This window comes from Artibeus jamaicensis, unplaced genomic scaffold (assembly GCF_021234435.1).
Source record: "Artibeus jamaicensis isolate MK-2021 breed Jamaican fruit bat unplaced genomic scaffold, CSHL_Jam_final contig_1998, whole genome shotgun sequence".
NCBI classification, from domain to species: domain Eukaryota; kingdom Metazoa; phylum Chordata; class Mammalia; order Chiroptera; family Phyllostomidae; genus Artibeus; species Artibeus jamaicensis.
Window position 1 is genome coordinate 16,191,114 of NW_026521407.1, and position 22,043 is coordinate 16,213,156.

Consider the following 22,043-nt stretch of genomic DNA (forward strand, 5'->3'; position numbering starts at 1 on the left):
AAACAATAATAACGCATGTATAAACAACACCATTTAAAAAAGTCTCAGCAGTATGAATGGCTCTGTTTTCTGAAGGATCTCATTGTACCTGCAGAGGATTCTGTGATCTTGAGAACTGCAGTAATTGGACCCAACCCTCTGCTTCTCTTCTCCGTTCATGCCAACAAATCAGAAGCAGCATGCAAAGTCCTACAGCACCACCCACTGCAGCCACTTTCCAAAGACACATGGTTTCTACTGAGCCACCATCCCAGCCACACACCCGCCGATGTCCATGTCGGAGTCAAAGCGGGGAGGAGGCTCACCAGGTGCCGAGGACAGTGTTAGTCACTTTCACACCACATCTCTGCATCCACCCATTTATTTGGAGGGAGGAAGAGGTTCAAGATACAGTAACTGGGGAGGATGAAGTGCCATGGCTGTATGACCAAAGCCTAGGCCCCTTATTACCTTGGGTCATCTGCACACAGGAAGCGTGGGCTGAGAACCCCCGTCCACAGGTTCTGGGGGCTGCCTCCTGCACTGACGAGAGCTCCTCCCTTCCATGGGTGCTTTGCTTGGATGAATCCTTCCCTTTTGGGACATGGAGCCATTTCCCCGAAGCCTCCTTCTATGGAGCCGGTGACTCAACGCCATAACTAGCAACCCCACTCCTGGCAGAGATTTGGAATCTCTGGTTTTGACCTGGTATTTAGGAATTCATGTACCTCAATTTTGTTTGACCTACTTGGTCTGGCATTTCACTATCAAATCCAATTGATAAGATCTGCCACTGCTACTCTGGGCGCAGAGTTCTGGGGGACCTGCTTCACGCAGATTACTGTGGCGGTTAACAATTTTGCCCCTTGAAAAATTAAAAACAAAACACTTTTTCCCAGGATGGAGTTGGGCACTACTGTTTTCCTAGTAACAATCGGCTTTGCTTAAAACATTTCAGTGGGCTCCATATTTTTAGGCCAAAAGAACTGCAGGGGCTTTAAAAACCAGCCCTAGAATTGGTGCTTGGGTAAGACTTCGTGACCCAGCCCTCCTATGTGGGAGAAATGAGATCTGAACGAGAACAGCTATTTGTTCCTTGGGAAATGAGGTGCCTATTATTGGTTTAAAAATGATATAATCAAGGTTGTTGGTGACTGGACTACTGTTTCACGTTGTTTTATTTCCTAAGGCTTCTTTTCATTACAAAATATTATTGCTGTCAAGACAGCTGAAGGTGATTTGTTCACCAAAGGGGTAGCGGAAAACACAGAGAAGTAGCTTGATGGGCAGGAGAGCTCTAAACCGCTTGGGGTCCAGAAGCCTCCCTCAGCACCCCCTGAGAGACTGAGCCTCTCTCCCTTGCATAACGGCTAAAGACCCTGCTTTGAAAGCCCTTGGCTATCTGCAGAATAAAAAAATCCAACTTCCTTGGCTAAACATTCAAGGCTCTTCTGTCTCAGCCAGACAGATACCACTGCCCCTTGACAATGCACTGGGACTCCTACCCCGGCCACTGCCTTTGCCCTCACTCACTGTACTGACTTTCCAGTCTTCCTCATCTTCAACCTCAGTGTGCTCCCATGTAGGTGCGGGTCAGAGGGTAATTCAGTGCAGTTTTGAGTGGGGCACTTTGGCTGCATCCAGCACCGACGCAACAATCTCACTTTTGGAATTTATTCTCCAGAAACATTAGAACAATGCCCACAGGAGGTCATGTGAGGATGTTTCCTGCAGTAAACGAGTGGACACAGCCTAAACGTCCACCAAACGGGGCCGGGCCCACAGAAGACATAACCGGGCAATGGCACATTATACACCAGCACCCAACCTGCCAGAGAGAAGTGTGCTTCCCCAGGGGACTGCAAGCTCCTAGCATTAGTGAGAAAGTGCATGTTGCACAGTGGTGTGCACTGTGAGTTTATTTTTACAAAACAATGTAATTTATGCACCACGTTTAAGTATAAACATCATAAACACCGACTTGAGCAACAGCTGTCTGTGTGATGAGGAGCCATAGAACGTTTGTTTTCAATGTTACTTATTTATAGCACGTTGGAGTTTTTTTTTTAAACAAAGATCACGTACTACTTTCTGAACGGATGAACAATAAAGATAAACACTGAAGGCCCAGCTCAGATTCCGCTGCTCTCAGAGGGCCTGCCCTGGCCACCCTCCTTGCCATCGGGTGACCACCAGGCACAGGGAGTGAATCTCCCGGGGGCATTTCTCCTGCGATGCCTCAGGCTGTGCTGTTGGTTAGCCTTTTATGTTGTGAGGCCTTCTCCTCCCAACCGTCCTAAGCTTCTTAAAGCTGAGTGTCCTACTTTCATTCTGCCCCACAGGCTACATCCCCACCCAATGCCTCTCATAGCATCTGCACAGACATCTGTTCTCTGAAGATCTGAGGAATGGCAGCGTTTCCTTCCAGCCTTCCTGGCCAGGTTGACTGGACCCTCCTTCCCACACAGAGGAAGCTGTTCAAAGATCATCTAAGCCTCTCACTGGGCTGGAGACTGGGTACTGGACAACGCCCCCCTTCCGCCCCCGGTACCACCAAAACCCGGATAGATGCACAGTGCAATGCCGGACTGTGAGGGGAGGACCGGGAGAGAAAAAGCCAGTTCCCCAGACAATCGCCCAGGCTCCCCATTTGTGAAGACGTGGCAGCCACATGCTGCTTTCCTCTTGGGGCCACTGGGGGACTGGGGGGGCAGGTGGGGAAGGATGGCGACCCCTTGGGAAATAACGCCCGTGTATTCTGGGCTTCTGAGGGAGCAAGGACAGAACCTTCAACTGAAAAATGTTCTCCTTCTTTCCTTCCATAGTACTCCTTATCATCTACTGCTCTAGCCACTTCCAGAAGCTGCCACCCAGTGCCTCCCTCTCTAATGGCACTGGCCTCGTCAGACCCTGTGCAGAGGTGGCGCCCAGGGTCCTGTGGTGCAGCAGCTGCTGGGGACCCTCCCCAGGATGATCTCCTTTGCAGGCTTGGACCCCACTTCTAGGAGTGATCACTGGGGAGCACTTTGGTAGTGGAGGCCTCCCCCCTCTCCCCACACCAACGGTGCAGTCAGCCCTCTTATTACCCAAGAGGCGCCCCGCACCCCAGTCACTTGGAACCCATCATAAAACAGCTGCGCTATTCTCAGAAAGGAACAGATGGATGGAGGGATAAGGGGGGAAATGACAATAACAACACAAGCAACTGAACTCAACTACGCACCCCAGCATGAGGCAGCTGCGCTCAGTCTGGTCACTGGGAGCTACGTGAAAATCCTACCACCCTCAAGCGCTAAGATACGGACCAAAATGAAAACATTATTAATTTGAGGGAGCCGAGTGGGCTGGACGAAGCACTTTGTACTGAAGGGTACGGCTAAGTATGACAATATTTACTTGTCCATTCCCTTTCTGGGGGCCTGTCGTACTGAGCAAATAGCACTTAATCTCTCACCCCTGACAGTTATTGGGAAAGTTAGATATAGCTCTCTTTGTTCCATTCTCTCTCCCTTAAGAGAGCATTCAGCAGGTATTTATTAGATTGGCGTGACCAGTGGACTGGCCGAGGAGGGTTCTCAGTCAGGGTGATATCTCCGGCCAGGGGCTGACAGGAACAGGCCCCTCCCCTTGGTCACCCAGCTCAGTGGGGAAGGCTCTAAATCAAATTCTGCCTAGAAGTTCCCCTGCACTGTCCTACATTCAATTGTACCACTCCAGGGGCCCAGGCTTCTAGGAAAGCTATTATCCTTTGTCCTTCATTGCTACCTGGGTCCCAAACACAGTACATTTCCCCACTAAAATTACTATGCTCTACTTATCCCTGGTAAGATGGAGACTGCTTTTACATCCCTCAAAATGAAGGGAAAGAGGAACTTGCTTTTCCTGTAAAAAAGAGCATCAAGTTCGAGTGATGGTAGAAATTAGATACCACCATGGCCTTTGTTGCCTCAGTGCCTAGCACAGTGCCTGGCACAGGGCAGGCACTTAATAAATGCAAATTAAGGAAACTCATGAATGAATCCCATTGCCAATAGGCTTTAGCACATTTCCTTTCCTTGGACTGGTCTATAGCAGGGTTTCTCGCCTTACGCCACTTCTGACATTTCAGGCTGGATAATACAGCTGGGGGGGGGGTTGCCTGTGCATTGTAGGATGTTTAGCTGCATCTCTGGCCTCTGCCCACTAGATGCCAAGCAACCCCCACCCAGTGGCAAAAATCAAAAATACCTCCCAACATTGCCAGAGGTCCCCTGGGGGGCAAACCTGCCCTTAATCAAGAACCACTGGTCTAGAGACTCCGCTTTGCTTTGCATTTATCAATGAAGTTTTTAAAAAAAGACAAAAGCACATGCACACACAAAAATCCTCTATTTCTAAACTTCTTTCACCAGGGAATTACATTTCTTTTTTTCTTTTTTCCCCCTTTCCACTCAAGGCATGTCTAAAAATTCAGAAGGTGCTATGCCCTCTGGGGGAGCATTTGTGTCTCTGGGGGTGCTGTGGGTGGCAGCTGCAAGGAGGCCAACAGAGATGTCGTTTTCTCTGGTCACTCCTTGCCTTACAAAAGAAGCCAAACCTTAGGAATCAAGTGGTGAATCCAGGAGGGAGAGCAATGGACTGTGCATGAGCCAACACGAAATGCCCCAGGTAGAGCTCTCCAAGTCTGACTGTCGGAGGTGGTCCAGGCTGCACTAACCCTCGGCGGGTGTTGACATGAGTCCTTGCACCCTAAGCTGCTCAGCTTTGCAGGTACAGGTCACTGCCTACCCGTCTACGGGTGTTCCGCAGTTTAGCGTACAGAGTTCCTCCTTCCCGGGCTGCGATCTTGGCCTGGAAACTATGGCAGAGTTTCAAAGGGTCAGGATAGAAGTCTTGGTAAGAGGCAACAACCTGCATATCAACCACATAACAAGCACAACCTGCTCGGATTTTGGCCTCACCTCCTGTTGGCTGAGTTGGTGGTAATGCGATTTGGCACAAAGAGCTTTCTGACTCTGACAGGGACAGGGTCTTGGTGGGGCTGTGGTTGAGACGGATGGATGTACTCTGTGCCTGAGAAATCACACTGATTTTTTTTAATACAGTGATGCCCTGCAGAGTTCTGTGATGGGTATGAGAGAACAAAAGTTGAGAGGAAGAGGTTCTAGGGAGGTGACGCTCAGGCCCTGAAGGTGGACAGGAAACAGCAGCTCGGAAAAAAAAAGAGAATCAGAGACCACGGTGCAAGGCAATCAGCTGATCCCGGGCCACCAGGCAGAGGGCACCCAGAGGAAAATTCCCAGCTCTGGTCACCGTATGGAGAGCAGCATTCTCGACTGTATGGCTGGGAGGTTTCCAAGGAGAAATGGAAAAAGAAAAGAGTGCTTTAATCCTCTTCCTGGGTCTGGATGGTGGCGCGTGACAGCAGCTGGGTGGAGGGAAGTGACCTAGATACCCCAGGTCTGAATTCCTAAGCATCAAAAATCTCCGAGCAGGTTCAGCCCACTGGCACGGCAGCTTGCTCCACAGAAAATGCATTACTATTTATGATGCTGACACAGTCAACTTACAAAGATGGATTGGAAGAAAAAGCCCGTGAAGCTGTGTGCCTCAGATTTAAAAAAAAAAATAGAGCTCTGATTCACAACTGTTAGCTTAATGGCAACCAATTCATTTTCTTTGATGGCGCTCGCTTTGAAATTGTGGTTGTTAGAAGGAAAAACAAAGCCCCTGGCTGCCACTCATTCATTCAACAAGCATTTCGTGAGCATCTGCTGTGTGCCAGCGCTGAACCAGCTGCTGAGGTGTGGTGGCGAAGAAGACAGCTCTTGTCTTCATGGAGCTCTCGATATAACTGTGAGCTAGCACGAGCTAGCACCATCTAGAATCCACAGACCAGAACTCCGCTGACAGTGGGCTGGGGTGCGGGGTGCCCAGGAAGGCCCCCTGGAGAGGTCATGTTTGAGCTGCCCGGGGAGTGGAGACGGCAGAGGGCCACGCTAAGGGGCTGGGCTTCCTCCCAGCCAGCGAGGGATTTTAAGCAGAAAGTGACATGGTTAGATTTTCTTTTAGAAGGAAGCACTTGGGGTGGAGAAGGGGGTGTTAATTATTTACAGTGTACTGAGTAGACATTTATTTGGAAATAGTTTGCCTTCTGAATTGGTTGTTGTTTTCAGTCCCTGGTTAGTAACACTCAACCAAAAACAGCCTAGAAAGCTCACTTCTCTCCATTTGGTGGGTTCCCACTGCAGTCTGGATTCTGGAAGTTGAAGGACGGTGGGATTGGGGTCACAAGGGAGTCCCACAGAGCATCCTTTTCCTGAGATTTTATTGCAGGCTCTCAATTATGCCTTTTCCTTTGTGGTCTAACTGCAAGAAGAATTCTGTCTGTAATGCAAGGTGGCGACCTGGGAAGCCATCCTTGACAAGTGTGCTGTACTGAGCGGTCTGGGGCCTCTTTCTTCCACATCCATTAAGTAACCCAAAGACTCCAGGGCAGGAGGGGTGGCTCTGTGTGTGATGAGCTGAATTCTGACTTCCATTCCCCCGCAGTGACCTTTTCCTCTAGGGCAGGGCTCCTAGTCTTGGCACTACTGACATTTAGGGCCAGATAGTTCTTTGTCGTGGGGGCTGTCTGGTGCATTATAGCTGGGGTCCCCAACCTCCACGCCGAGGACCATTACCAGTCCGGGCCTGTTAGGAACTGGGCTGCACAGCAGGAGGTGAGCTTAACTGTAATGTGCCTGAATCATCCTGAAACCACTCGCCTGCCCTGGACAATGGAAAAATTGTCTTCCACAAAACTGGTCCCTGGTGCCTAAAAGGCTGGGGACCGCTGCATCATAGGATGTTTAGCAGTATCTCTGGCTTCTACGCACTAGTTGCCAGTAGCACCCCTGAGTTGTGACAACCGGAAATGTCTCCAGACATCATAAGCATCCTTGTGGGGCAAGACTGCCCCCAGCTGAGACCGTTTGTCTTACAGGACAGTTTTCCATTGTCATCGTACTGGATCTCACGACAGCAAGAGTGCAGTCACTCTTCCTCTTGACACTTGCCTTCCTTGTGCACTCTCCTTGTTTTTCTTCTAATTCTCTGGCCAATTATTGGGAGACTCCTGGGGCTTCCCCATCCTCCTCCTGGTACCATCACTCAGTGCTCGCACCTGAGCCCTTTCCCGTTACACTTTACACTGTCTCCCTCTCCTTCAACCCAGGATTTTAAATGCCTTCTATTAGTGAAACTCTCCCAAGTTCGTCTCCAGCCAGATCTGTCCTAGCGCCGGACTGTTTTATGTTTGTCCTAGATGTCTCACTGGCATCCCGAGGTCCATCCCGTCTTTCTCCAAAATCATTTCTCTTCTAATCCCCAACTACTAGCTGTCTACACCATAAACCTTAAGGTTACCCTGACTCTCCTTTTCCCTCATATTCACATCCAGTCCAGACCTAATCCTTGTCAATTCTGCCTTCAAAATGTACCTTATAACCATCTACTCCCAGCCCTCCAGTCCAAGCTGCCATAGAACCTAAATGACCAATAATGTAGACCATGACAATGACCTCGGGGGGTTCCTGAATTCCACTCTGCTCCCTTCCAGGCCACGCTCCATCCAGAGCAATCTTCCAAAAGCATGAATCAAACCATATCATTGGATTTCTTAAAACGCATTCGATTGCTCTTGAATGAAATAAAATCTACGCGTCTTTACACAGGCCCGCCCCCACAATCCAGCCTCCCGGGTGCCCTTCTTCCTCGTTTCACTGTCGTCCTGGCCTCCTCTCGCCGCCTGGTTCCTGCCACCTCAGGGCTGCAACGCAGGCTGCCGCCTCCGCCCGGAGCGCAGCCCCCCAAGCACTTTCCATTCTGTGGGGGCTCAGCACATCATTTCCTCCAGAACATCCTTCCCAATCCCCTCCTTCCAAATTCAGTTTCCCTTTGTGTACGCAGGTGATTATTTATTGTATGTCTCTGCCGCTAGATGTGGGGGGGGGGTTCTGAGGGAAGGGACCCTCAGTGTCGTTTCTGCCCATTGTCATGTCCCCATCTTAACACTGTATGTCACACTCAGTGAAAAACTATTGGATGAATGACTATTCACCCCTCATCTCCTTAGTCAGACTGCATCCAGAAAAGAATACTATGACCCAGAGAAGCCGGAAGACACAGTGGAATGTTTGTGTCGATGCAAACAAGCTCCCCAGTGGGGGTCCCTGGGAGCAAGAAGCGCAGGGAAATGAGTCAGGCGCCACTGATCAGAAACGAGCTTGTTGACTTCCTCGTTAGTATTCCATATTTGTCCTAAGACTTTCCATGGAATCAGGAGGGAGCTCCCTGACTAACAGGCAGGCCCCCCCCCCCCCCCCCCAGGCGATCTAAGAAGAAGAGCCGAAATTAGTTCAGGGTTTTGTGGCGACACTGCTTTTCTGGAAGGCCTGAGCTCCCAAAGAGGCCAGATGTCCGGGAAGGAGAGCTTCACCCAACATATTGCACAATGCTCTGCACATCACTGAAGGCCCGTACATACGTACGTACTGCTGGACTTGACGTGAAACCACAGAAATGTCTCCTCCGTGCGGGGAGACAGAGGAGGCCAGGTTTCTCCTCTTCAGCAGGCCCGTGTTACACAGAGAGCATTTCACTTTGTTTTCCTGAAAATTCACAAGTGCGGCTGGCTGCAGGGTGTAGTTTAAACTGATGACGTTAAAAAGCTCTGCCTTTAAGTAGAACTGAGAGCAATTCACATCAGCCTCTCCTGGTCTTGGAAGGGATGGCAGCTGTAGCACACACGCCTGCAGTTGAGCAGCTTGGTATTTGCTAAGCTTGGGTTAGACCTTTATATCCAAATTAATCTGGAACTATGGAGGCAGAAAAACAGGAACCCCATTGGCAGCCCAGTCTGTGGGAAGGTGAAATTTATTTTTAACGGGCTTATTTATTGTGTCTGAAATCAGCCTTGATGAACCCGAGAGAAGAGTTTCAAGGCCCATGTGTTACAGCTCAAGGATGAGTCTGGGGCCCAGAGTCCAAACATACTGTGACTGGCTGCATGTTGCTGAACAACCGAAACAGCCCTGCATTTGTTATTTGCAGGGGGATCGCCAAGTTCCCTCAGCCCCCATCTATAAAAGACTAAGGACATATAAATGATGACTTTGCAGCCACTGTAACATAAGAAGGTCGGACCGAGGCACACAGTGGTAGGGTAAAAGAAGCTGCGGAGAAAGATATTCTCTTGAATTTATTCTCAGTTAAGACAAAACGAGGACAACCCCGTACGAAAGGGCTTCCTGCTTTGAGAGAAAGGTCCTGGGCCGAGAGAAGCTGCCCAAGTTTCAATACTCATTCAGGGGAGACCGACTGAGCATTTTCTGTGCATTAGACCCCAAAGATAAACTCAAACACAGTCCCTGCCCTCACAGAGGCCTGGAAAAACAGGAAGCCGGAGGTAATTGCTGCTTTTCAAGAGACACCAGAATGGAGTGTTCAGCCTCGTGAATATTTTGCTGCCCAACACAATGGCAGAATTGGGGACACAGGAAGACTACACTGAAACTGAGTGGCAGCCAGGGCGAATGATGGACCCTGAGGAGTTGGGACTTCATTTTGGGACCGCAAATTAAGCATCCAGCGAGATGTGAAACTAAAGTGAATCAACACAAAGACAAATGGAAGCAAGTCTCCCAGGTTAGGAAGGACTTAATAACATTTGTTGAACGCATGAATCTCTTCCACATGTCATCCCATCTATGGCTCACCTCGGATTCTTTGTAGTAACGTTCTGGAATTTCATCACAGGCGATATCAATAAAGCAAACTTCTCTCTCCAGGTCTTTGGCTTCATTGTCAAAAATCTGAAAGAGCAGAGCAACACATCAAAGGTTAGTGATGCCAGGTGACACCCTCAAGGTGCCCTCGGGTAGAATAACACCCTGCAGAGCACTTTCACGCGGCTCCTAGTTCTGGCTGGCGCTTTCCGCCTGCCTCCCGGTGCGCGGGAAGCGTGAAAGGCTTTCATTCACTGCCTGCGTTGTGCCGCATCACAGGCAGGTGTAGCATCAATCACCGCTTGGTGGAAGGAAAAGGAGGTTGTTTTTAGAAGTTCAAGAATGAAGAAATAAATCTCTCCCCAACTGATGTCTGATGATTTTTGGCAGTTAATCTGAACAGGAGTGAGGAGGCTAAAAAGAGTCTGACCAGAGGTGAGACACAAAGCAGTAATACAGCCTGAGATTTGGAGAATTAAAACATGTGGGTCTTTCTATCTATTTAATTTCACAAATAGTACATGCTCACTGTAGAAACTAAAAATACACATAAGAAAATAAGGATCATCCCCAATCCCATTACCCAGGGATACTCATGGTATTATTCTTGATCGTTAAGAGCATAGTTTCCTTGGAACACACAGGGGTAAGAAGGTTTGGAAAAGACACTGACATGGGGTCCTGCCAGTCTACACTGGGGTTCACGGCCTGCAGTGTCTATCACTTGCAAAGAAGCATGTGAGATAGCCACAGAGACAGATGCAAATTTTGGCGGAAAGATGGCCTCCCTCTAGTTTTTCTGGACTGAAGGGATGATCTTCCCAGACCTTCGGAAGGATGGTAAACAGAGTAAGCTTCCAAAAGCACTTCATCCTCTCAGGAAGTTTTAACGATACCCTCACTTTGCTGCTGAGCTAATTCCAGCAGGGGAGTCATCCGTCAACACCAATTAAAGCTGATTCTTCAGAAGGGAATGAAATATTTTGGAAGAACAGGGTGGTTGATGCCTAAGAACATTGTCTCGACACAAATTTGGTGCCTATTAATAACACGATCTCCCGGGAGGGCCACCGCAGGCCTCTTTGTATGCCATGCTCTTCCTGTTTTGATTCTCAAGGTGAAACTATTAGTCTTTTCCAAATGCTTTCTGAATAATACTGGTGCTGGTTATTATCCTCCAAGTCTGCTGTTTGCACTGTCGCTTATTTTCATCCAGGAGACTTGGCCTCTTTCCCATTTGTCCAAGGAGATGAACTCCACAGTCGGACCTGAGGGGCCACTGCATCCTCCTTAAAGGCAGAGAAAGGCTGGTTCCTGGATCAGCTGATTCCTCCCACTGTCACTTGAGGGCCAGTGCTTTGGGACACTCCCCCGATGTTTGGGAGGGACAGGTGGACTGCTTTGAAATGAGAGAGCGAGACCGTGGGGAAACAGGCTCAAGTTTGAGAGAAGAATTAAGTTGTGAAGTGAAATACTGGGTCTCAGATTGTCTGTGTGTTTTCTCCCACTCACTGAAGTGTGTGCCAAGAGAAGAAAGACTTGTGCCTCATTAGGAAAACAAAACAACACAGAATACCCCAGAGGGAAATGAGCTTCTGGAGAGTAAATTACAGAAGGAGTTAGAGAGGTCTGACATTTATTGGTGGTAAAATGTAAGGGACTGAAAAAAGGGGCACAGGGGTTAAGGGAGTTACTGGTGGATTATATGGCTTCTCCTACCTTAATTCAAACATTTTGATCACCCATTATACCAGTTATCACATTGCTGCCTGCCAGCTCCAAGTTCACCCTTTGGCCTCTGCTTTGAGATGGACTGGACCCTGTAAGCACTTCTCTTCTATAGCAGGTACAACCTTAAGCCATGTACTGGAGGGACCCCCTCAGGAAGAAGGGGGCTCTTCTTCCTGGTTTGGATCTTGCTCCTGCTGCAGAATCTGTCAATGGGGACATTCAGTGGTGCTGTCCCAGCTGTGTGCCCGGAGTGTCCTGTTGCTCGGTGACCTTGCAGCCCTGGCCTTCCCCATGGCCCCCTGGATGCAGCACCATGCACTTCAGGCCCTGCATTGGTTGTGGTGCTCCAACTCTACACACCTGCCATCAGTCATATGACCTGTGTCCAGCAGCTGTGGGCCAGCGCTGGTCCAGACAAACTTCTCCACCATTCTGTGGGCTGTGACCGCGACTTCTCCAACAGAGTCTGAGCCCCAGCCATGGAGAGGGGCCCCTTCCAAGTTTGTTCTTCCTCGGGTGCTCTTCCCCAACAGAGAAGCTCTGACTCAGGGCAAGTCTCCAGCCTTCACTACCGAGCTCCTCTCATGATAGAAAGCTGCCTCTTGGCCCGCAACCGAGAAGATACCTATCAGTCAAGAGTGTTTCCTGCTTCTTTCCAAGAAGGATGAAACTGGAATCTGGTTCTCCCACTGCTACTTATACAATGTATGCCCCAAACACTTGGAGCTCTTCTTGTCTCTGTTGAGTAGCTGAGGCTGCAGTGGGTACCCTTTAGTTCAAACTCTGGTCTCCTTCATTAATGTAACATTTAACCCTGCATTAAAGCTGATGAAATACCAAGCACCTTTGCATTGAACATTTTGGGGTGGGGTTCCCACCACTTGAACAAAGTCACAAAAAAATCACTTTGAGAACATCAACAGCTTCTTCAGTCTTTAGATTACAGAGTCATAATTTCCAATAAATAATTACTCTCTCAATGATTAGGGATTTTAGGAGATGCCCTTAGGTTTTCAACAAAAGCCTGCTGAATGAATTAATCTGAATTAATTAATCAGATTCTGCTTTCTAAAGAGAAGTGTATGGCAGGAATATCGCTTCCTCAATGATTTTAGTTCCCTTTCATGAGCCTTACTTCTATTTCCCTGGGTATAAGCACCCTGACTTTCCATAATTCCCACACAGGGCTCAGCGTCGAGTGGAACCCTCCTGGCCTTGGCTGACAGGCTCTACACTGGGAACCAGGAGATCTGAGTGTGAACTCAGTTACCTCCTCTGTGTGGCCTTGGGCAAGGACCTGCACCTCCCCAGAGCCTCCATGTCCTCATCTGCAAACTAAGAGGCTTTGGTGTAGATAGCCGGGATCAGGAAGTTGTAAAATGTCCTGCAATTGCACCCAGAATTTGGGGAGGTGCACTTTTCTGGAGAGATCGACTGCTTTCATCTGATTATCAAAGGGATCTGTGGTCCCAGTGAGGTTGAGATCAAGTGCTCCAGATCACCATGAACATTGTTCCCAGTTAAAATGTCTGTGATGTGGAGTGACCTCGGGGTCACATCAGTGTCCTAGGGCTCGCTCTCTGGCTCAGTTCTTTCCTGCCCCTTCCCTCCACAGCCAGCCAACTTGGGTGGTGCACAGAGGAAGTGGGGGTGGCCACGAGGGAGTGTCATCAGAGGCCACAACCAGGGTGAAACAGTCTAATCTTCACGCTCAATTTAGGGCACAATCCAGAATGATGCCAACACCATTACAGACGGAGGCTTAGCCAGGCCCCCAGGGAAAACAGCAAGAGTAAGTATTCATTTGTGCCTCTCCAGGCGCACTGACAGCAGCTGTCAGAACTCTGGTCCAACCACCACTTCTGCTGAGATAGCTTCAGGAGAAGATGCACCTCTGACAGGATCGTAACACCTAACACAGGTGTTACATACCCTCAGGCCTTGGGCAGAATTTGTTTCTTTTGGGGATGGCGGCTGGGTTTGGGAGTTGTTGTACAATAACTGTGGTAGTTTCCCTGTATCCCCTAACATTCCTGTCTTTGGTTATTTATCAGGGACATGCCCACCTACGGATCATCTGCAGTGGATTTCAGAGCCAATCTGGTTGACTCTCTACTCCTCTCCCCACTAGGCAATGAGCACACCATACACAATGTCCTGAGCAATACGACCTGAGCAGTACTCCAGTGAGAAGACGAGTCTCCCAAATAAATACTGTCTTTTAAAAATATATACATAGTATTTACTTATTGTTAGAGAGGGGAAGGAGAGAGGGAGAGAGATATCAATATCTCATGCACCCCCTACTGGGGACCTGGCCTGCAACCAAAGCATGTGCCCTGACTGGGAATGGAACCAGCGACCTTTTGGTTCGCAGCCCACGCTCAATCCACTGAGTTACACCAGCCAGGGATAAATACTGTCTTATAGATTCCAAAATATAAAAGTGAATAATTAACCCTTTTTTTTGGGGGGGGGGCAAAGCATTCTAACCATTAAGTATCAAGCACCTTTAAAATCTTCATATATTTTGACCTAGTAAGCTTAAGCTTTGAGAATTTATCTTTAGAATATTAAGTAAAGGGAAAGCCTTATGCAGAAAGATATTCACTGAGACATTGTAATGGCAAGAAAAAAAATACAGAGAAAGAAACAGCTTAAATATCCCAGTATGGGAGAATGGCCAAGGAAATGATGGTAAATCCATTTGATGAATGATTATGTAGCCATTAATAAATCCATTCATAAAGAAGATTTTCCCAGAGGGTATACACAGGGGTGGTGGGATGGAGAAAGGGAGATGCTCCATACTTAATACAGGCAAATGCTGAGTCTTGTGGTCATAAATCAGGAGGGAAAGGTGCAATGACAGACAGGGACTTTGTTTTAACCATGCACTAAACTTCTTCCCTGGACAGGAGTGTCTAGATTTTTGTAATCTCTCTTGCTTTGCTTCTCAAGTTTGTGATCTCTCATGACGGCCCATGGAGGGAGATCGCTGTGTCCTATGGCTTTTCAGAAACACACAATCCTGAGACTCGTGGATTCCGAGGCCCCTTTCTCTGTAATAGTAACTTTGGTGGTTTAAGGTCCAAGTTTAGATGGGGATGCTCTCTACTTTCTGCACAATCTTTCCGTAAACGTAAAACTGCTCTAAAAAATAAATAAATAAAGGCTATTATTTTTTAAAAAATTGATGGGGAGAAAAGATCCAAGCTTAGTGCTGTGTGGATTTTACCTTCCTGCCATCTGCCCAGGTTACCAAGGATGCAAGGTAGGGGTGGTCGATGAGTAGGGATTCGGAGATAAAGCTACCAGTCATCTTGTTTTATGCTTCAGAAATGATTAAAGGTACAAAGAATCCAGGCTAAGCCTCTTACTTTATTTCACTGCACTTGGGAGGTCCCAGGGGGAAGCAATATTTACTAAGACATATGAACAAAGAATTCAGCAAGCAGCCACACCGGAAGCCCAGTTATTGTTTTAACAATGCTTCCTTTTAGTGCCCTGTATCTGTAAAGTGGCCACTGGTTTGGTGGAGGGTGGTAGATGCTGGTCCCTCGCTAACACATCAGGCACTGATTATTATCTAACAGCAACACACGGGGGGGGGGGGCTGAAAAGCACTTAGGGCTGGTAAAAAAAAGTTCAAGTTAATGACAAGGAAAACCATCATTTTATTACCCCATCTCCATTGGTATTCTCACCAAGAACATTTTCATGCCTACACAATTCAACTGTGACTGTGTCATAAACAGGGACACTATAGGACCCAACCCAAGAGCATGTAACGTTGCCATTGAGATAGAAATAAAAAGGTTGTGGGTTTGAGTCCATGTAAGGGCACACAGCACATACAAGAATCAACCCATGAAGGCAAAAACAAGTGAAACAACCAATGGATGTTTCTCTCTCTCTCTCCCTCCTGAGCCTCCCTCTCCCTCTAAAATAAAACAACAAATAAAAGTGGAAAATAAATAAATACAGACTCACAGGAACTAGATATTTTTCATTTGAAAGAAACAAGTATAGGGGAAAAAAAATCAGCAACCACCCATAAAAGTTATACTCAATCCTTTAATCCCTCTATTGTGAGACAGACAATTTCAAAATTAACTTTATACAGAATCTAGTGTCAGCTGGTCATCACAAAAAGTAAATGACAACTTAATCCCTTCCATAAGATATGTTGATCCCTGCTTTTTATTTTAGACTCCTTGCTCCTACAAACAATGATTTTTTATTGATTTTTTTGGAGTATACAGTTTCATGAATTTTAACACCTGTATAGATTCTTGTACCCAGCAGTACAGTAAGATACAGAACAGTGTCTTCACCCCAGAAATGAATTTATAGTCACTCTTCCCACACCCCAGCCCTCAGACTTTAACCCTTTGAGTTTAACTCCTTTCACTAAGCACAATGCCTTTGAGATTCATCCCATCGTTGTGTGAATCAGAGTCCATTCCTTTATCTCTAAGCAGCACTCCATCGGTAGTGGGTAGAACAGTTTGTATATCATCCACACCCATTCTTGTTTGGGGCAGTTATGAACAGAGCTGCTGAAAGCATTTGTGGGCAGGTTTTTACATGAACACAAGTTTTCATTTCTTTAGAGTGCCCACCCAGGAGTGGGATTGCTGGGTTGCAGGGTGTATGTTAAATCTTCTTTCTTTATTTTTAAAGATTTTTATTTATTTTATTTTGAGACAGAGAGGAAGGGAGGGAGAAAGAGAGGGAGAGAAACATCAATGTGTGGTTGCCTGTCACGTGCTCCCTACTGGGAACCTGGCCTGCACCCCAAGTATGTGCCCTAACTGGGAATTGAACTGGCGACTCTCAGGTTCTCAGGCAGGTGCTCAATCCACTGAGCCTTACCAGCCAGGGCTTAAACCTTCATTATAAGCAGATGGACGAATACCCCTGTTATGGATGTAATAGTGTCTTGCCCAAATTCATGCCCACCAGAAATTTCAGACTGTGACCATATTTGGAAATAGGGTCTTTGTGGACATTAGCAGTTAAGGATTGCTACAGACTGAATATTTGTGTCCCCCCTGAATTCATATGTTGTAGTCTTTTGCCCAATGTGATGGTATTAGGAGTGGGGTGTTTGGGAGGTGCTTGGGTCATGGCGGGGAGCCCTCATGAATGGGATCAGTGCTCCCGAAAAAAGACTCCTCCAAGCTCCCTAGACCCTCCTGTCAACGTGAGGGCCCGAGCAAGAGGTTGACAGTCGGCAACTTAGAACACAACCATGCTGGCACCCTGATCTTGGACTTGCAGCCTCCAGACTGTGAAAAATGAATTTCTCATGTTGATAAGCCTCCTCGTCTGTGGTGTTGTTTCAACAGCTTGAATGGAGTGAGGATTTTGAAATGAAATCATCCTGGATTTAGGACGGTCCCGAAATCCCATCTCTAGCGAGTGTCCTTGTAAGAGGACACAGAGAGATATGCAAGGAAAAGATCGTGTAAGGACAGGGAAGGTCTGGAGCCGCCAGAAGCTGGAAGAAACGGGGAAGGACACTTCCCGAAACCTGCGCAGGGGCCGAGGGCCTGCCGACGCCTTGACTTCAGACTTCCAGACTCCAGAACTGCCTGGGAATCAATTCTCTTGTTTCGAGCCACCAATTTCCGGTGATAAACACTCACTCCTTAACCAAACCTCAGTCAGGCCCCTCCAGGTCCTCTGACTAGGCCTTGCCCTTGGGTTCTGTCCTTGGATGGTAGGTCCAGTTTTAGCAAGAATCTTCCATCCATGCACCGCGCCCCATCCCCCACCCCTCGCACCTTGGCTGTATATTTCCCCTGGTTCCTGCCATGCTCAGAACTGGGCCCCGCCTCTTCCCTCTACTACACGGCCCGGCGTCTTCCCCCTGAATGAGACTGGCCTTCCTGTCCTCAACAAGTGCCATGGATAACTTTTCTCTTTTCTTTAACGCGAGCCAATGTTAACATGAGCCAATGGTGGAGGTTTGTCCTTTCCCCCTCTCTACCTGCTTCAAAGGTTGCAGAAAATTAAAAAACAACAACAGACAGAAACCCGTTAACAACAGAAGAGACAGAAGGACAGGAATAGCACCGGGCACTGCTCACCAGTGAGGTTCAAAATAAAGTGCTGCCGCTAAACATGCCTGGCGGATGCGCACCGCCGGGGGAAGAGGCAAGGCTGCCTGGGAAAGTGGCAGGACGATCTCAGGGCACGAGCAGAGCAAAGTGCATATGAATTCACAGCACGATCCCTTCGAGGGGAAGGACACTCTTTCCAGCCCAGAATCTGTGTTTAGAAAGAGCCCCAGCAAGCCAGTGGAGGGTTGAGGACCACTTCACGCCATGACCTGAAGTCAAGGGGACAAGGGTGAACCCAGGCTCATTTGGGTGAGTTGAAAGGTGAGGAAGAAAGTACAAGAGACAGCAATCGAAGTGACAGGATGACCAACGAGAAACAGAGTCTGACTGGAGAAACAATGTTCTAATAAGGTGCTCCGGGTCCCAGCCACTAATTACAAAAAGGGCAGGAGAGTCCATGAAAGCAACGTTGAAGGTCACAAATGCGACCACTCCATTCATTTACTAAAAGGCTTTTATGGCACTAACAGGCTTCTAAGTTACGGTTCCCAGGGCAGCTGTAACAAGGCTCTTTTCATAAGCTTGGTCTAATTTTGGGACAGAGCAGCCTCCATCCAAATCCTTCCTCTGGGCTGCAGCCCCCTTTGGACGCACAGACCGTGTCATGAGATCGGGCCACACGCCCCGCAGCCACGTGTGGATCCTGGCACCTGAGACGCTACGGTTTCCCCGCAGTAGGATCAATACGCCTCCCGAATAAGCTTCAGAAGCTGAGCTTAATATAGTTTCAATTTCTCTCAGTTTCTTCGTATTTCAATTTGCAGGGTGGTCTCTGGGAACTAGAACCGCCGGTTTTCTCAAGCTGACGAAGCAATATTTAACCTGGAAGCATTCACAGGCTTGCGTGGGGACAGCCTTCAATAGCCTCCGTGTCTGGGGCTGGCCACCGCAAGGTCACTCTGATCCCGTCCTCCCCCCTAAACCTTGTTTGAGCCTAAACAATGAGTCCTTTGCAGAGAGGCAGAGTTCCTGACACACAGAAATGACTGGTGCTTGCTCTCCCCGGAGAAGCCACTAGCTCAGTCTCCACGGGAGAGAATAAAATACCGAGAAAGATGGCCTGCTGAGGCCTGTGCACTGGGGAGACCGCGCTGGGAAGTCAAAAGACAGGAGAGTGACAAGCACGCTGCCTCACTCTCTAGAGGCCACAGTTTCCTTCTCTTGTTCACCAATCAAGCACTCACAGGTACTTCAGGGCCTGTGTCACCTTCCAGCTCATTCCTGGCGTGCCTCTCTAGGCAAAAACAATGGGACAGGCACCAGCCTCAGACCCCTGAAGGCTCCTGATAGATGCTGCACTGACTGTTAGAAAAAAAGTGAAAGAACAGATTGTTGCGTGTTCCTGGTAGGTTGTATTCTTTTTGGTTTTTCCTTCTGTGTGGATAGGTTCTAACACCTCCCAAGGCAAAGTCAGGGACTACGCTAGGCCTCGTGGGTGAGTTCCACAGACCTGCCCCAGGCAGCTGACAGAAGGCTCCAGAAGGAGCTCTCCAGGCCTGGGTAAGCAGACGTGAGCCAGCAGATGGGAGGGGTCGGCTGCCTGAGCCCTTTCCAAGGTGGAGACATAATCGGCCCCGCAAAGGTCCTGTCCTTGTTTCCCCCAGTGAGGAGGAGCCTGCAGAGTCATCTGTCCTGGGATGGACCAGCTCTCAACCTCTTCTCCTTCCCTAATCATAAAACTCCCTCATCGTGGAACACAGACAACTGCCGAGAGAGAACACACGGCACGGTGGTGGTGAGCCTGGTGGCCGGAGTCAGCAGACCTGGGCCTGAGACCCGGTTGCGCTGCTTAGCCGGGTGACCCTGGGATGCTACCCAGGACAGCTGGACCTCACTTTTCTCATCTGTGAAGTCCAAGCAGCACCCTCCCTGGGGAACAGCAAGGACTCAATGACCCACAGCAGATAAAAGCTCACTTCACTTCGACCTGGACTTGGTAAGTGTCTGTCCATGTCAGGAGTTCGTCCATCAAAAGGGGGCAGAGTCAGCAGGGGGGTCACCACAAGGCCAGCACTCGTTTTTAAGGTCCGAATCACATTCCATTATGTGGCTGTAACATAATGAACCAATTTTCCCACAGTTAATGTTTAGGACCTCTCCATTTGTTCCTGTCTTTTCTCTTTTTTTATCACATGGTTTATAATACTCCAGTGAACACCTATAATGAAATGCTCATCTTTGATTGTTAATGACCTAACAAATCTCCTCCACACCCCAGACACTTTTCCTGATTCCCAGGCCTCTGGAAAACAACTGACTATGGGACATCAATCTCTGGTTTTGCTCAAAATTAACATATTCAAAACTACATCCGTCATCTCCACCCCCACCCCTTTGGCTCTAAGGCTTCCGCTGGCACCTGCTCTTGTGGACCTTTAATCACCCAGGTGGAGACTTGGGGGTCATCCGAGGCTCTTGTTACTTCCTCATTCTCCTATCTGGTCAGGCACACAGTCCTATTCCGCTGCCTCTGTATCCGACCAGTCCATCTCCCTGACGGACCTTCTGTTCTCTACTTCTCCTGGGCAACTGCAGGACCCCTAACTTCCCTTTCTCTTGAGACTCTGGTTTCCACACTGCATCCATCCACGTACCCATCCATGAAGTTTTCTTCCCAATATGCTAGAACGGTTTATCACCCCTGAAACATATCAGTTTATGGTGAAAAGACCACAGCCTAACAGTCCAAATAGCTGGTTCTACTCTTGGTTCCATGGCTTGCGAGTTATGTAGCTCAAGACACCCCTCCAGTTCTCCCCTCATCATCTGGTTGAGCACCTTTCGTGTCCTGCCCCACCAGGACCACTGGAAGGTGCTAGGAAAACTCCCAAATGCTCCACAAATACACAGAATTACTACATTTGCCTCCACCTTTCCACTCACACTGCCGAGGATGTCCTCCTTTCTCTCCTCCTGGCTCCAAGTACGTAGGCCACGCTCACACCTCTGGGCACATTGAACTTCTCAACAACTCACTATTTCAACCTCTCACACCCTGGATCTTGCTCTTCCTTTTGCTCTGAAGACTCCTCCCCATCCACTCCATCTGTCTGGGTCATACCAACTCATCTTTCAAGGTCATGGCCTCTGCCACGCCTTTCTTGATTGATTACCTTTAAGTGAAGCAACAATATATATAGTGAATATGGATTCATTTGGGGGGATAACATTTGGTTAATTCTTGAGCTCCCAGAGACCCCACTGCCCTGCTCCTTGATGGAACTGCCAGGGGAACACTGCCACTAATAAGCGGTGTGTCTCAGCTGTTGCTAAATTAGAGGGTCACGAATCAATGCCACTCAAGGAAAGGTTGAACCTTCAGGCTTTTGAAATCTTCCCGACTAAAGCCCAATTTAGCAAGAGCAGCAGACCCATCGTGACCTTTGTTTTAGAATACATTTTAAAACAAAATGGCCACGTGGAAGATGAAATGAAATTGACGGGTGATGGCAAAAGTCTTTCATGTCATTGAATTCTGCACATCCGGAACTCCATCTCAGGAGTCCTACTAAAAAGGCGGTCATTGCCCAGGGCCCATCAAATGCCCCAGCACTGGGAGCGCACGTGGCCCCAGGGGCAGTGGGGAGCTTGCCATACGGCTGCTGTAGCTCACTGACTGGTGCCATCTTCAACTGCATTTTAACCTTTGAACTGTTGGGCTAAACACCATCAACTTTCAGTTCTGACATTAGCATTGTTGTGCCAGCAGATGACATCTTGGTAGCTAATAAGTGGCAGATGTCAAAGTTTAGAAAACGTTTGCATGAGAAAAGAAGAATTGAGGCAAATCCCATCCACTGAATTTCCTTCTTTCTGCAAATTAGGAAATATAATTGTAAATTTTAATTTTAGGGGCGGGACCACTTGGATCAAAGGACAGTTTGAGAATCATGCTTCAATGCCAATGACCAGAGCCTGAGGGGCAACCCAAGACCCTTGCACAGAACTTCCCTTCCAGAGTATTCTAAAAAGCACTGTTTGTACTTTCAGGTGCACGCAAATCACCTGGGGGAACTTACTAAGATGCAGGCCCTGGTTCAGTGAGTCTGAAGTGGGGCCTGAGATTCTGATAAGGTCCCGGGTGATGCTGATGCTAGAGAGTCTATAAACATCCAATACTGTGGGGAACAGAAACTTAAGGTGGGGAATATAGGATAAAGGAACTGCAGAACAGAATTCCCTCCTGGCAAGGGAGGCCACTGTGAGATCATCAGATCTGGGGTTTAAATGAATCCCGCACATAGCTCCGGGGGAGATGGGTGTAGTGAGAAAAGAGATAAGGACCTCAACCAGGGCCACTGTAGTTGAAATGGAGAACAGAGGGTGGACATGAAATGCCATCCAAATGGAATTCCCACGCTCAGCAGCTTGGGCACAAAAGGCAAACGGAGGTGGGGAATTTGACCTCCTATTTCTGCTCTGAATGACCCTGTTAAAGTGTCATGGGCAATTTGCA

At 48.3% G+C, this 22,043-nt stretch overlaps 1 protein-coding gene across 1 annotated transcript in view; it reads right to left on the reverse strand.

Moving 5' to 3' along the window:
- Positions 1–22,043, reverse strand: part of PITPNC1 (phosphatidylinositol transfer protein cytoplasmic 1) — a 229,575-nt gene that overhangs the window by 36,889 nt on the left and 170,643 nt on the right. Inside the window, exon 6 of the mRNA XM_037128045.2 lies at positions 9,717–9,812. Within this exon, the coding sequence (XP_036983940.2) occupies positions 9,717–9,812 (96 nt within the window). The remainder of the gene's footprint in view (positions 1–9,716; positions 9,813–22,043) is intronic.